Here is a 15926-nt window from a genome sequence, read left to right on the forward strand (position 1 = left end):
AGTTAAGAACATGGACTTTGTAGCCAGAAAGACAAGAATTCAAATCCAGTGCCTCCAGCTTAAGCCATTTATCCTTCTGTATCTCTGTTCTGTCATTTATGAAAAACAAACAGTGGTAGTTCCACCAGCATGTTGCTCATGGACATGTATAAGATTTGTCTGAAATGAAAATTAACTATTAGCTGTGGTTGGTACTATTCCTATCGGGAAATGGAGTTCCTATTATCTAGAAGGTAGAGCACCATTCAAAAGCCTACTGATAGTCTAAAATTGCTACTAAATATGAAAGATTCAATTTATAAATGCTTTCTAAAAAAATAAAAAATCGAGGAGCCGGAATGATACTGCAGCAGTAGGGTGTTTGCCTTGAATGAGGCTGATCCAGGACCAACTTTGGTTTGATTTCGGGTGTTTCATGTGGTCCCCCAAGCCAGGAGCGATTTCTGAGCACATAGCCAGAAGTAACCCCTAAGCATCACTGGGTGTGGTCCAAAAAAAAAACAAAAAAAAATATTGATTCACCCAATGTTCTTCGCATTCATTGGGCCCTGTCCTTTTCTGGCATAAAAGCAGAGTCCTTGGGTGAATCAATCAATTAACATCATGTACCTCTCTTTAGTAGAACACCTTTAATTTCTCTTCACCCCAAAAGAAGCAGCTTGTATCCCTAAGAAAAGAAATTGAAGTATCTCTGCATCTGTTTCCCCAAATATCTTTAAGGACAACTTTCTGCTTTCTGCTTCAGTTCTCTTAAGCTGCAGCTTTATTTAAAACCTCCCAAACCAGCCTGTCACTGGCCTTTGACTTATCTCCAGGAGCAGCTACCACACAGCTGGTGACCTTCCCATCTGCCTAAACAACACAAGAAACTGAACCATCTGGCAAGGCTTTCTTCAGAGCAAGAGATGGGAGGAAAGAGGCACAGCATCACAGCAAAATAAGTAATAATAAAAATAACATATATAGTCTCTACTGAAAAAATGACTGTGTGAGAGGTTGGGAAAAGCAAAGAGAAATGGAGCAAAAGTGGTTTAGGGAAGGCCAGAGTGATGGCACAGCAGTAGGGCATTTGCCTTGCATGCAGATGACCTGGGACAGATGCTGGTGGATTCCTAACATCCCAAATGGTCCCCTGAGCCTGCCAGGAGCGATTTCTGAGCACAGAGCCAGAAGTAACCCCTGAGCACTGCTGGGTGTGGCCCAATAACAAAAACAAAAACAAAAAAGTTGTTTGGGAAATCAGTCAACTAAAGAACCATGGAGGTCCCCAAAATTTACAGGTTGAACTTCAAAAATCTAACTTCCCATGTAAAATACAAGTCCTGCCAAGGAAACGGTGGGCCATGGGAATCTAAAAGGCCACCCAAAATTCAGTTCGACATTCACCACGTGGACTTGATTTGGTCTGCACTAGCCAAAAAAACCTTCTCTTAGTCCAGGAAGCTTGTGATAGTCTTCCAGGAAATGTTCTCCAGGCAAAGAAGTGATGAGTGAAAAGTGAACACATTCTTTCTACAACTGGTCCACAGCAATGCTTGAGCAAAGCCAAAAGAGACTGACCCAAAGCCTGAGTGTGGGCACCATTCCTACCAGTTTTACAATTCAAATAATTGGCTGTCCCAGAGCTTTTTTTAATTAAGATTTATACATTTACTTTATTTAAATACATTGGCGTTCATTATGGCATTGTAATTCTATGCATGAGAAACCATCATAAACAGTATTATAAAATAATATTTAAATAACATTTGGATCACTATGCTCAATGTAATATCACTCAGAAAAAAAGCCTAAAGGAGGAGTTGTAGTGACAGCATAGCGATTAAGGTACTTATATTCAACCAAATCTGATTTGTAAAAGGTCCCCCAAAGAATGCCAGAAGTGATCCCTGAGAATAGACCCAATAGTAAGCCCTAACCACTACTAAAAAAATCTAAAAAAAAAATCTTAAGGGACTTACTATAGTGTGCATGGTGTAGAGAGCCTATAACTAACTACCTTTCAGAGATATCCATACATAAGTAATAAAAAAAAAAAGCAGGTACACAAATCTGAAAAAAGTAGAGTGGGGACCTACATAAGGAATGACTGGAGTCACTTGAGTCATTTCACTCCAGCAATTTATTTATTGTTTATGTTTGGGAGTCATATCTGTGTCCCAGAGTTTTAAACTAGAGTCCTCACTCACCTACTGCTGACCCTGAAAATGCTAAGGGCCCTTTGATGACAAACCAAGCTAATCAATAATGTGTAAGTGAATGGAAAAGAGATGGCCGAGGAAAATGCCCCCTCACCCCTACCAGCTTACCTTCACCAGAAAGAAGGACACTCCATAGGTCCTGAGGGAACGAGCCAGTTTGACATACTTGACTTTGGCTTCTATTTCATTCATCTCGCCACAGTTCTTATGCTCCTGTGAAAATGACATTAATAGCAGGGACCCAATCATTACTGTAGCTTGAAAGCAGTAAGTATCGGGGATGATAATGAGTATATAAGGAGAGCAGTGAATACTGAGGGAGGTGGTAAATACACTTCGAGGAAGATATGCCCTATCAATGAGCCATGGAAAATGTGTGTTGGAGACCACTCCATGAAATATGTAACACCAATAGCCATGGCTTTGAGTATGGAAGAATGTTCTACTGCAGCACATCTTAGCTACAAGGAAAACCTAAATTGCTTATGGTTGTCACAGCTCTCTGCATCAATTCAGGCACCTACAACATATTAGGAGCAGGGTTTGTAACTCCAATTTCATCTTCCAAAGAATCCAAGCACAAAAGTGTTAGAACTAAGTAGAAAAAGGTTCTTCTCAGAGAAGTATTCTTCCATAAATATCTAAAATACTGTTTTTTCATGTAGTGGGCTGGAAAATTAGGACAGTGGAGAGGGTGGTTGCCTTATATGCAGCTGACCTATATTCATTCCAACTATCCTATATGGTCATGTGAGAGTCCTTGAGAAATGATTCCTCAGTGCAGAGAGAGATTAAGTCCTGATTACTGTTGGTGTGGCCCCCCAAAACAAAACAAACAAAATTCCCAAACCCACCAAAAAAAAAAAAAAAAAGACCAAAAAAACATTTACCCAAAGCAGGACTCACAAAAGCCTATATATATTAAAGTTTCTTACCTAAAACTTAAAAATATATGCCTTATGCATAATATATTAATATATTAATGTAATATATAATATACATATATTACATTATGCATAAAATTTGTATTTCAATTTTTCTGCCAGAAATTATTTCTGTGTCTTGGGTTCACTAGAGTGACTTGCTTCATGACATTTTTTTTTTACTGATTTCCAGGCAACTTGACTTTTAGAATAAGTTCTAAAATTTATTACAAATAAAATATATTTCTTTTTATTATAAACTAACCTTGATTTAATTTAATTTTATTTTAAATACATTAAAAACCTGACTTTTTCAGGTTTCCAAATTCAAGATACAATAAAAAAAACTGTTCATGACAAAGAAGCCATTGGGGCTTCTTCCATAGTGTATCTAATGGAAAATCTTGTTTCAGTGTTACCAAATGCAAATGGAACTTAAAGTACTCTAAAGGACTAAGTAATCTTTAACAAAAAAAGGTATGGATTAAAGTTACAAATCTGTCTAGAATAGAAGCATCAGCTTCTTGATTCCTAGTCACTAATAATTTATTACACAAGCAGAATCCAGGCACGAGTTAAAAACTATTGGTGTAGTTGAGAGTGGAAAGAATGATCCAGTTTCAATACCTGAAATATTCTCTTTTCAGCACCTCTCTGCTTAATGTATTCTTTAGGCAGGAATTCCTTGAGACTAAGAAAAAAAAGAAATCAAAAAAAGGTAAGGCATTTATTTATCATGTTCTCTGACAAGAAAGAAAATGCATATAATTCAAAAGAAACTCACTAAGCCTTCTGGAATCTTCTGGCATAATTAAGGACAGATGGGCATATTACATAACACAGTTGAATAACACAAATATAAAGCCAGTCTGTTAACATAACTGAAGACAGGGAACTTTCAGGCTACTCTGCAAAGTGGTAAAACCCAGGGCAAAATAGTAAATAACCTTTGCAGGAAAGGAAAATGCTTTCATTTATAAAAGAGCACTTTGTGATATTTGAAGGCAATAGAATGTTAAACTAGTAAGAATAATAAGTAGTTTCTATAGAAAGAGGGGGTAATAGGGATGAGGGAACCAAGATGAATTCTCAACTTCTCTAAATATACCTCAGGACTAGCAACTAGGGTAAAAAAGGTCACCAAAAAATGTGAGAAACTATTCTCCCAATATCCATCAGATGAGGGATTAATATCTAAGATATAAAAGGTACTGACAGAACTTAACAAGAAAAAAAAACTAACCCCATCAAAAAAAGGGGGGGGGAGGGAGAACAAATGAACAGACACTTCCTCAAAGAAGAAATACAGATGACCAAAGGCATATGAAAAAAAAAAAATGCTCCCAATCACTAATCAGCAGGGAGATGCAAATCAAAACAACAATGAGATATCATTTCACGCCACAGAGACTAGACACATCACAAAGAACAAGAACCACTGCTGGTGTGGCTGTGGGGAGAAAGAAACTCTCGTTCATTGTTGATGGGAATGTTATTTAGTCCAGCCTTTCTGGAAAACAATATGGATATTCTTTTAAAAAAAATAGACAGTGAGCTCCCGTATGATTCAGCAATATCACTAGTAGGGTTATACTTTAGGACCACAAAAACATAATACTAAAATGTCCTCCACACTCCACGGTTCATAGCCATGCTTTTTGCAATAGTCAAACTCTGGAAATAACCTAATTCCCAATAACAGATGAGTGGCTAAAGAAATAGTGGTATATCTACACAATGGAATACCATGCAGTTGTTAGAAAGAAATGAAGTCACAAAATTTGTCTTTACATAGATGGATATTGAGACTATTATGCTGAGTAAAGTAAGTCAGAGGGAGAGAGATAGATACAGAACAGTCTCACTCATCTGTGGGATTTAAGAAAAATAAAAGACAGTATAGTAATAATAACAGAGACAAGAGAGATGAGGACTGGAAGGACCAGCCCATGAAGCTTACCACAAAGAGTGATGTGTGCAGTTAGAAAAATAACTACACTAACAACTACCATGACAATGATAGAGAAATACAATGCTGTCTTGAAGACAGGCAAGGGATGCAGGAGGAAGGAAATGGGGGACATTGATGACAGGAGAGTTACATGAATTATGTATGTTTTATGAATGTGTTTGCATTATAAATATGTTTGTAACCATAGTGCTTAAATAATAAATTATTGTGTAAATATATGTGTATATATCAGAAGTTTGTCACTCTAGAATCATACCAGTAGGTGTGGGATAGAAACTAGTTAAAATGTGAAGTGAGTAAATAGATGAAATTTAAAGTATATCAAGATAATAGCAAAACTATGGGACACTTATTTTCTTCCTTCCTTCCTTTCCTTCTCTTTTCTTTTTTCTTTCTTTCTTTCTTTCTTTCTCTTTCTTTCTTTCTTTCTTTCTTTCTTTTTCTCTTTCTTCTTTCTTTCTCTTTCTTTCTTTCTTTTCTTCTTCTTTCTTTCCTTCTTCCTTCCTTCCTTCTTCTTTCTTTCTTTCTTTCTTTCTTTCTTTCTTTCTTTCTTTCTTTCTTTCTTTCTTTCTTCTTTCCTTCCTTTCCTTCCTTCCTTCCCTTCCTTCCTTCCTTCCTTTCCTTCTTTCTTTCTTTCTTTTCTTCTTTCTTTCTTTCTTTCTTTCTTTCTTTTTCTTTTCTTTCTTTCTTTCTTTCTTTCTTTCTTTCTTTCTTTCTTTCTTTCTTTCTTTCTTTCTTTCTTTCTTTCCTTCCCTTCCTCCTCCCTCCTTCCTTCCCTTCCTTCCTTTCCTTCTTTCTTCTCTTTCTTTCTTTCTTTCTTCTTTCTTTTTCTTTCTTTCTTCTTTCTTTCTTTCTTTTTTCTTTTCTTCTTTCCTTATCTTTCTTTCTTTCTTTCTTTTCTTCTCTTTCTTTTTTCTTTCTTTCTTTCTTTCTTTCTTTCTTCTCTTTTTTTCTTTCTTTCTTTCTTTCTTTCTTTTCTTTCTTCTTTCTTTCTTTTCTTTCTTCTTTTTCTTTCTTTCTTTCTTTCTTTTCTTCCTTCTTCCTCCCTCCCTCCCTCCCTCCCTCCCTCCCTCCCTCCCTCCCTCCCTTCCTTCCTTCCTTCCTTCCTTCCTTCCTTCCTTCCTTCCTTCCTTCCTTCCTTCTTTCCTTCCTTTTCTCTTCTCTCTCTCTTTTAGTTTTTGGCCACACCTGGTGATGCTCAGGGTTTGTTACTCCTGGCTATGAACTCAGTAATCGCACCTGGCTTGGAGGACCATATGTGATGCCGGAGATCGAACCATAGTCCATCCTAGGCTAACGCGAGCAAGGCAGATGCATTTTTGCTTGCACCATTGCTCCGGCCCCTCCTTTTTTGGGGCGAGGGGATACTTTCAGTAACTTTGACAAAGTTTTTGACAACATTCCCAAATGGTACAGATCTTGTTTTAATTTAGGATATATCTTTTAAAAAAATTTAATCAATATGAGTATGGAATTAAAAATTTGGTTGAGTTTCAGTCAGACGAAGTTCCAACACTTATTCCTTCACCAGTGTACATTTCCCATCACCAAGGAATACAGTAGATTTGCTAAATCTTATCATCATTTAAAAATCAATAGCTTCCAAATATATATTTCATAACACATAATATTTTAATGGAGAATATTACATAAATTCATGAGTCAGTAATTAACCATTACCAAAATGTTTTAGATGTTGATGAAATAGAACCATAGCTATTAAATGCATAATATATCACAGAAGACCAAATAATTATTTTATAAACTTCCATGATATAATCAATAAATCAAAACAGGTATCAGTAGCTGCTATCACTTATTACTAAAAATCAGTAAGTGGCAAGTATATAGGAAACTCTAAGATGGATCAAAACAAGTGCATTAAAATTTGTTGATTAATTTTAATATTAGTAAAATGAAATAACCAAAAAATAATAGTACATGTCTACATCAGAAATTAAGTAAGGCTGTACTTCTAAATGCTACTTTACCAAAAATAGAGACTGAGGAACATGATATGAGCAGGATACAGCTGCCAGAACATTTTTTTTTTTTTTTTTTTTTTGGTTTTTGGGCCACACCCTGTGACGCTCAGGGGTTACTCCTGGCTATGCGCTCAGAAGTTGCTCCTGGCTTCTTGGGGGACCATATGGGATGCCGGGGGATCGAACCGCGGTCCGTCCTAGGCTAGCGCAGGCAAGGCAGGCACCTTACCTCCAGCGCCACCGCCCGGCCCCGCATTTTTTTTTCTATGAAATGAAAGGCCTGGAGTTCAGAAAAGAGTAGTCACAAAGGATATAAAAGGTAATTAAAGCAGCTTAAAGAAATATATCTGCTACAAATATACAAAAACAAAACAGTGCTGGCATAAGAATATAAAGTCAATATAATGGAACTGAAAGCCTATAAAAAATTTAGCTTTATCATCAACTGATTTTCTTTTTTTTCCTTTTTTTTTGGGGGGGTCACATCCAGCTGCGCTCAGGGGTTACTCCTGGCTCTATGCTCAGAAGTCACTCCTGGCAGGCTCAGGGGACCATATGGGATGCAGGTATTAGAACCACCGACCTTCTGCATCAAGGCAAATACCTTACCGCTGTGCTATCTCTCTGGTCCCCATCAACTGATTTTCAACAAAGATACCAGATACTTAGATACTTAATATTTAGATACAAAGATACTTAACGGGAAAAGAATGTGCTTTTTAAATATTTGGATAGCCATATGCGAAACTATGAAGCTGGAGCTCTTCACTCACACCATATACTAAAACTCAAAATTAAAACTTAACTAACTTACCATAGGACTAAAGCAAAACTTGCATATGAGAATACAGAGGAAGGGGTCAAGGTAACAGTTCAAGAATCTGGAGAGCATGTTTTGCATGTGGGAGCTCTAGGTTTGATCTTTGGCACAAAATGATCCCCTTAGCACTGCTCCGTATGCACCTCCATCAAAGAAACTCCATTAAAGAAAGTTAGAGACGAAAACTTCCTCTGCGCCTATCTGCCTGTGTTTCTGAATCCCTGAAGATTTCCTCAGAGGCGCACCCCCAAAAAACTGCATTTTGAAACTGCCCAGTAAGAACATTCTGGCTGCGGGGGTCATTGTCCAAAAAGCTGAGGACTCTGGCCTGTGGAGGCTATGCCCTGCTGTGCCTTTGTTCACTCTGAGGACAGTCAACTAGAGGCAGCAGAAGAGCGGCTTCGCTTCACAGCCACGCACTCTTTCTAACCAATAAACCCCACCACAACACGCAGGAAAAACCACATACAAGTGTGACAATGGGGAAACCTCGCAGGCAAACACCATCCACAAAGAATGAAGATGAAAGCTTGGATGACCTAATAAATTCCAACCACCTAATTAACCTCTCAGATAAGGAGTTTAGAATAGAAATATGGAAGATGTTCGTAGAACTCTAAAAAGCATAGATCAATCTGAACAGAACACAAAGACAGAAATCAGAAAACTCCAAACTGAAATAACAGATCTGAAAAACACAGTTGCTCAACAGAAAACCTCAATGAATAGCCTCGCTAACAGGGTATCAGCAGCTGAGGAGAGAATCGGAGTACTGGAAGATGTGATGCAGAAAAACTCAACACAGCAGAAGAAATTGGGAAAGAACCTTAAGACAAACGAACAGGCAATGAAAAAGTACTCAAGGCATGCAAACAGATGAAAATAGAAGTCTTTGATAAACTCAACAGAAACAACATAAGAATCATTGGAGTCCCAGAAACCCAGGAAGGAGATCTCCAGGAAGAATCAACTGTCAAAGACATCATCAAAGAGATACTCCCAGAGTTAAAGACTACATGCAATCAAATCCTGCATGCCCTAAGAGCACCAGCTAAAAGAGACCCAAAGAAAAACACCCCAAGACACATCCTCATTACAATGACAAATCCCATAGATAGAGATAGAATACTGAAAGCAGCAAGATCAAAAAGGAAAATTGCATTCAAAGGAGCATCCCTAAGACTTACAGCAGACATGCCACAAGAAACCCTCAAGGCCAGAAGATAGTGGTGAGATAGAATGAAATGAATGCCTCACCGATAATACTACACCCAGCCTGACTCACATTCAGGTTCGAAGGAAGGATACATAGCTTCATGGATAAACAGCAGCTCAGAAACTTCACAGATGATAAACCAGCCTTAAAGGAAAAACTGACAGATCTACTCTAACACAAGAGAGACCAACAAACACAGCAAACTTATCCACAAAAATGACATTAAATCCTATGACAATCATCTCCCTCAATGTCAATGGACTAAATTCACCAATTAAAAGACACAGAGTGGCAAAATGGGTCAAAAAAATGAATGCAACCTTCTGCTGCCTACAAGAAACACACCTGAATAGTCAGAACAAACATAGACTCAAAATCAAAGGCTGGAGGAAAATCATCCAAGCAAACAACACCCTCAAAAAAGCTGGGGTGGCCATATTAATATCTGATGACACCAACTTAATACTCAGAAAAGTGGTTAGGGACAAACATGGACACTATGTACTAATCAAGAGATATGTGCAACAGGAAGAAATCAGACTACTAAACATATATGCACCCAATGAGAGACCAGCAAATTATCTAATACAATTACTGAGAAATATGAAAGAAGAAATCAATAACACAATACCTGTAAAAGACCTCAACACGGCGCTATCAACAATTGATAGGTCAACCAGATTGAAACCCAACAAAAACATACTAGCCCTGAAAAGAGTAATGGAAGAAAGAGGACTAGTAGATATATATAGGACACTCCATGCCAAAAAACCTGGATACACATTCTTTTCCAATGAACATGGGTCATTCTCCAGAATAGAATACATGCTGACACATAGAACATACCTCCATAAAATCAAGAGGATAGAAATCTTGCAGGCTACCTTTGCTGACCACAAGGCTCTGAAATTAGTTGTGAACTACAAAGCCACACAGAAGAAAAACTTTAACAATTGGAAATTAAACACCCTGCTACTGAACAAACAGTGGGTCCGAGATGAAATCGAAAAAGAAATAAAATCTTTCCTGGAAACAAATGACAATGAAGACACAAACTTCCAGAATCTATGGGAGAGCACACATCAGGAAGGAAGAAGGGGCATATCTGAATAACTTAATGATGCAGCTCAAAAAATTAGAAAATGACCAACAAAAGGAACCAAAAATAGGGAGACAGAAGGAAATAACAAAGCTGAAAGCAGAACTCAATGAAGTGAAAAACCAAAAAACAATCCGAAAGATCAACGAAAGCAGAAGTTGGTTCTTTGAAAAAATAAACAAGATTGATAGACCATTGGCAAAACTTACAAAGAAAGAGAGAGAGAGAAGTCTGATAACCCATATTAGAAATAAAAAGGGGGAGTTCACGACAGATATTGCAGAGATCCAAAGGGTAATCAGAGACTACTTTGAGAAACGTTATGCTACTAAACATGAGAACCTAGAAGAAATGGAAAAATTCTTGGACACTTATAACCTTCCACATTTAAGTAAGGAGTATGTAGCATATCTAAACACCCCATCACTACTGAGGAAATTGAAACTGTAATCAAACATCTGCCCAAAAAGAAAAGCCCAGGCCCAGATGGATTTTCTAATGAATTCTTTCAAATCTTTCAAGCGGAGCTACTACCAATCCTAGCCAAACTCTTCCATGAAATTGAAAAAATGGGAACACTCCCAAACAGCTTTTATGAAGCCAAAATCACCTTGATACCTAAACCAGACAGAGACGCTGCCAAAAAAGAAAATTACAGACCAATATCCCTGATGAATGCAGATGCAAAGATCTTCAACAAAATCCTGGCAAATAGGATTCAGTGCATCATCAAGAAGATCATACACTACGACCAAGTAGGTTTCATCCCAGGAATGCAAGGATGGTTTAACATCCGTAAATCTGACAACATCACACACAACATCAACAACACATGATCATATCAATAGACACAGAGAGAGCATTTGATAAGGTCAAACACCCATTCTTGATAAAAACTCTCAGCAAGATGGGAATGAAAGGAACCTTTCTCAATCTAGTTGAAGCCATCTACCACAGCCAATGGCAAATATTATCCTCAATGGAGAAAAACTAAAAGGCTTTCCTCTAAATTCTGGTACAAGACAAGGCTGTCCGCTCTCACCACTCTCTTCAACATAGTACTGGAAGTGCTTGCTATAGCCATCAGGCAAGAAAAAGATATCAAAGGAATCCAGATAAAAAAGGAAGAAGTCAAGCTCTCACTGTTTGCAGATGACATGATACTCTACTTAGAAAACCCCAAAGACTCTAACAAAAAGCTTCTAGAAACAAGAGATTCATATAGCAAGGTGGCAGGCTACAAAATCAACCCACAGAAATCAATGGCCTTTTTATACACCAATAATGATAGGGAAGAGATGGAAGTCAGGAAGGCAATCCTATTCACAATAATGCCACACAAACTCAAATATCTTGAAGTCAACTTGACCAAAGATGTGAAAGACCTATACAAAGAAAACTATAAAGCCCTGCTCCAAGAAATAAGAGAGGACACACGTAAATGGAAACACATACCGTTCTCATAGATTGGCAGGATTAACATCATTAAAATGGCAATACTCCCCAAAGCATTATACAGATTTAATGTGATCCCCTTAAAAATACCCATGACATTCTTCAACAAAGTAGATCAAACATTTATAATGTTCATCTGGAACAATAAACACCCTCGAATAGCTAACGCACTCCTAGGGAAAAGGAAAATGGGAGACATTACTTTCCCCAACTTTAAACTGTACTACAAAGCAATAGTTATCAAAACAGCATGGTATTGGAATAAAGACAGACCCTCAGATCAGTGGAATAGGCTTGAGTTCTCAGAGAATGTTCCCCAGATATATTATTACCTAATTTTTGACAAAGGAGCAAGAAATATTAAGTGGAGCAGGGAAAATCTCTTCAACAAGTGGTGCTGGCAGAACTGGTTAGCCACTTGCAAAAAAGCGAACATAGACCCCCAGTTAACATCATGTACTAAGGTGAAATCCAAATGGATTAAAGACCTTGATATCAGACCTGATACCATAAGGTAGAAAGAACAACACGTCGGTAAAACTCTCCATGACATTGAGACTAAAGGCATCTTCAAGGAGGAAACTGCTCTTTCCAAACAAGTGGAAGCAGAGATCAACAGATGGGAACACATTAAACTGAGAAGCTTCTGCACCTCAAAAGAAATAGTGCCCAGGATACAAGAGTTATCCACCGAGTGGGAGAAACTATTCAACCAACACCCATCAGATAAGGGGCTAATATCCAAAATATACAGGGCACTGACAGAACTTTACAAGAAAAAAACATGTAATCCCATAAAAAAATGGGGAGAAGAAATGAACAGACACTTTGATAAAAAAAGAAATACAAATAGCCAAAAGGCACATAAAAAATGCTCCTCATCACTAATCATCAGGGAGATGCAAATCAAAACAACGATGAGATACCAACTCACACCGCAGAGATTGGCGCACATCACAAAGAATGAGAACAATCAGTGATGGCAGGGATATGGAGAGAAAGGAACTCTTATCCACTGCTGGTGGGAATGCTGTCTAGTCCAACCTCCATGGAAAGTGATATGGAGATTTCTCCAAAATCTGGAAATTGAGCTCCCATTCGACCCAGCTATTCCACTCCTAGGGAAATACCCTAAGAACACAAGAATACAATACAAAAACCCCTTCCTCACACCTTTATTTATTGCAGCACTACTCACAATAGCCAGGCTCTGGAACCAACCATGACGCCCTTCAACAGACGAATGGCTAAAGAAACTGTGGTACATATACACAATGGAATATTATGCAGCTGTCAGGAGGGATGAAGTCATGAAATTTTCCTATACATGGATGTACATGGAATTTATCATGCTGAGTAAAATAAGTAAGAGGGGGAGAGAGAGAGAGATGCAGAATAGTCTCACTCATCTATGGGTTTTAAGAAAAAATAAAAGTCATTTTTGTAGCAATCCTCAGAGACAATGAGAGGAGGACTGGAACACCAGCTCACTCCATGAAGCTCACCACAAAGAATGGTGAGTACAGCTATAGAAATAACTACACAGAGAACTACCATAATCAAGTGAATGAATGAGGGAACTGGAAAGCCTGTCTGGAGAATAGGTGGGGGTGGGTGGGATGGAGGGAGATTTGGGACATTGGTGGTGGGAATGTTGCACTGGTGAAGGGGGTGTCCTTTACATGACTGAAATCTAATCACAATCATTTATGTAATCAAGATGTTTAAATAAAGAAAAAAAAAAGAAAAAAATAATGTAATTAAAAAAAAGAAACTTAGAGACTTTGTGACTTTGAATTAGGTAATGTGAATGTACATGCATTATCATTAGCACAATAACAACAACAGAAATTTGAATATATCAAAATTGTATCATTTGAGCTACAAAGTATACTAGTTATGAAAGTGGAAAAACCCACAGACTGAGAGAATTTCTGTATGTTATGCGTTTAACATTAATTTATATTCAGTATATAAAGTCAAAAGAAACAACATAAGAATCATTGGGATCCAGAGACTCAGGAAGAAAATACCCAGGAAGAATCAATAGCCAAGGCCATCATTGCAGAGAGAGAGCCAGAGCTAAAAATACTGCATGCCACCAAATCCTGCATACCTAAAGAGTACCAGTTAACAGAGACTTAAAAAAGCACCCCAAGACACATCCTAGTTACTATGAGGAATCCCACAGATATGGATAGAATACTGAAAGCAACAAGATCAAAAAGGAAAATTACATTCAAAGGATCATCCTTAAGATTTACAGCAGACCTCCCACAAAAAACCCTAAAGGCCAGAAGGCAGTGGTGAGATATAGTGACAAAACTCAATGAAACAAATGATTTGCCTTAGAAGACTGCATCCAGTCAGACTTACTTTCAGGTTTGAAAAAAAGTATACATAGCTTCATGGATAAGCAATAGCTCAGAAACTTTACAAACTCAAAACCAGCCTTAAAAGAAAAACCGAAAAGTCTCCTTTAGGACAAGACAGACCAAGAGACACACCAAACCTCTACACAAAGATGACACTAAATCCCATGACTATTTAATGTCAATGGACCAAATGCACATTCTGCTGCCTGCAAGAAACTCTTCTAAATAGTCAGAACAAACATAAATCAAAATCAAAGATTGGAGGACAATCATCCATACAAACAATTCCCTAAAAAAGCTGTAGTGGTCATATTAATATCAGATGACACAAACTTTAGACTTAGGAAAGTGATGAGAAACAAAGATGATGTTTCATAAAAATAAAGGGATCTGTAAAATAGGAAGAAATCACAATCCTAAATGTATGCACACCCAATGAGGGGCCAGCAAAATATTTAATACAATTGTTGAAAAACCTAAAAGAAGATATCAAGAGAAAAACAGTAATAGTGGGAGACCTCAAAACTGCCATGTCATCCCTTGATAGGTCAACCAGGCTAAAACCCAACAAGAATATACTAGCTCTGAAAGGAGAAATGGAAGAAAGTAGACTAGGAGACCTATATATATATATATGACACTCCATCCCCAGAAAACTGGATACACATTCTACTCCAATGTACATAGTCATTCTTCAGGATAGACCACATGCTGGCCAATTAAATATACCTCCAAAAAAAAATCAGGAGAATATAAATTGTACAGACTACTTTCTAGACCACAATGCACTGAAATTAAAAGTGAACTAAAAAGGGACACAGAAGAAAAACTTTAACAACAAGAATTAAACAGCTCACTTGGATTTCAATCATAAAACAAGAACACTTCCCCTTTACCAGCGCAAAATTCCCACCACCAATGTCCCCATTCTCTTCCTACCCCACCCCTGTCTGTATTTGAGACAAGAGAGGTATTTTAAGGCACAGCAGCATACTCTGATCTTATTAAGATACAAGTAGGTTGGTCGGAGAAAACCAACATCTATAGAAGTGATAAGAGCTTCTGACTCCTGAGAGGAACATCAAGGACCTTAGCAGACTTGAATAACTGAGACTGATTGCCTGAGTCGTCATTCAAGAGAAGGTGAGATACAGAAGAAAATGGGTTTAGCCAAAGATGTAGAGCTTACTTATCTTGGAGAGCCTCTGACCTTCCAGGCCACAAATGGGTGATCCTGAATTCCAGGCTCTGTGGGAGCCCATGGAATTGACACAGTGCCCTGTAGGTGACAGATGCAGCTCAAAGTAGCAGCTTCACTCCTATAGACTTGGCTATGGTTCCCAAATGGATCCAGCAAACAAACAAACAAACAAACAAAAACCCTAAGATATGTCCTTGGAACACTAATTGACACCAGGAAATAGAAGCTTAAAAAATTTATCCAGTCATCAGGCTGGAGCACAGCCTTCCTTAGGTTTGCTAGCAAGAAGGTCCCGTGTAGTCAAAAGCTTCACAATATCCCAACTCTGCAAATCAATTCCCCCTTCTTGAGACATTATGGATACAGTGCTGGCAGCTAGCACTCAAGGTATTAGAGCTGCTGCTGTGAGAGTTGATGGAGGTGGAGGTGCAAGAGTGTGTGTGCTTCTGGGTGACATGAACTTTCCCTCAGTCAATCAGCAAACACACGATGAGCCCAGGGGTAAAAACAGCAGGCATCCTGGCAGCCTGCTTGCCAGCAGCAGCACAACATTCCCAGTTCAGTTTTGTCTCTTTTTTTTGGGGGGGGGCGGGTTGGGGAAGGCACACTAGGTGACGCTCAGGGTCCTGGCTACGTGCTCAGAAATCACTCTTGGTTTGGGGGACCATTTTGGATGTCG

General features: G+C 38.2%; 1 protein-coding gene across 2 annotated transcripts in view; it reads right to left on the bottom strand.

Moving 5' to 3' along the window:
* The window catches only part of TLN2 (talin 2), a 346512-nt gene that overhangs the window by 137523 nt on the left and 193063 nt on the right, over positions 1 to 15926 (bottom strand). For both annotated transcript variants that reach the window (XM_049772980.1, XM_049772979.1), the window contains exons 9-10: positions 3752 to 3815; positions 2310 to 2414 (exon numbers count right to left, since the gene is read on the bottom strand). In XM_049772980.1, the coding sequence (XP_049628937.1) occupies positions 2310 to 2414; positions 3752 to 3815 (169 nt within the window). The remainder of the gene's footprint in view (positions 1 to 2309; positions 2415 to 3751; positions 3816 to 15926) is intronic.

This window comes from Suncus etruscus, chromosome 5 (genome assembly GCF_024139225.1).
Source record: "Suncus etruscus isolate mSunEtr1 chromosome 5, mSunEtr1.pri.cur, whole genome shotgun sequence".
In the NCBI taxonomy this organism is placed as follows: Eukaryota; Metazoa; Chordata; class Mammalia; order Eulipotyphla; family Soricidae; genus Suncus; species Suncus etruscus.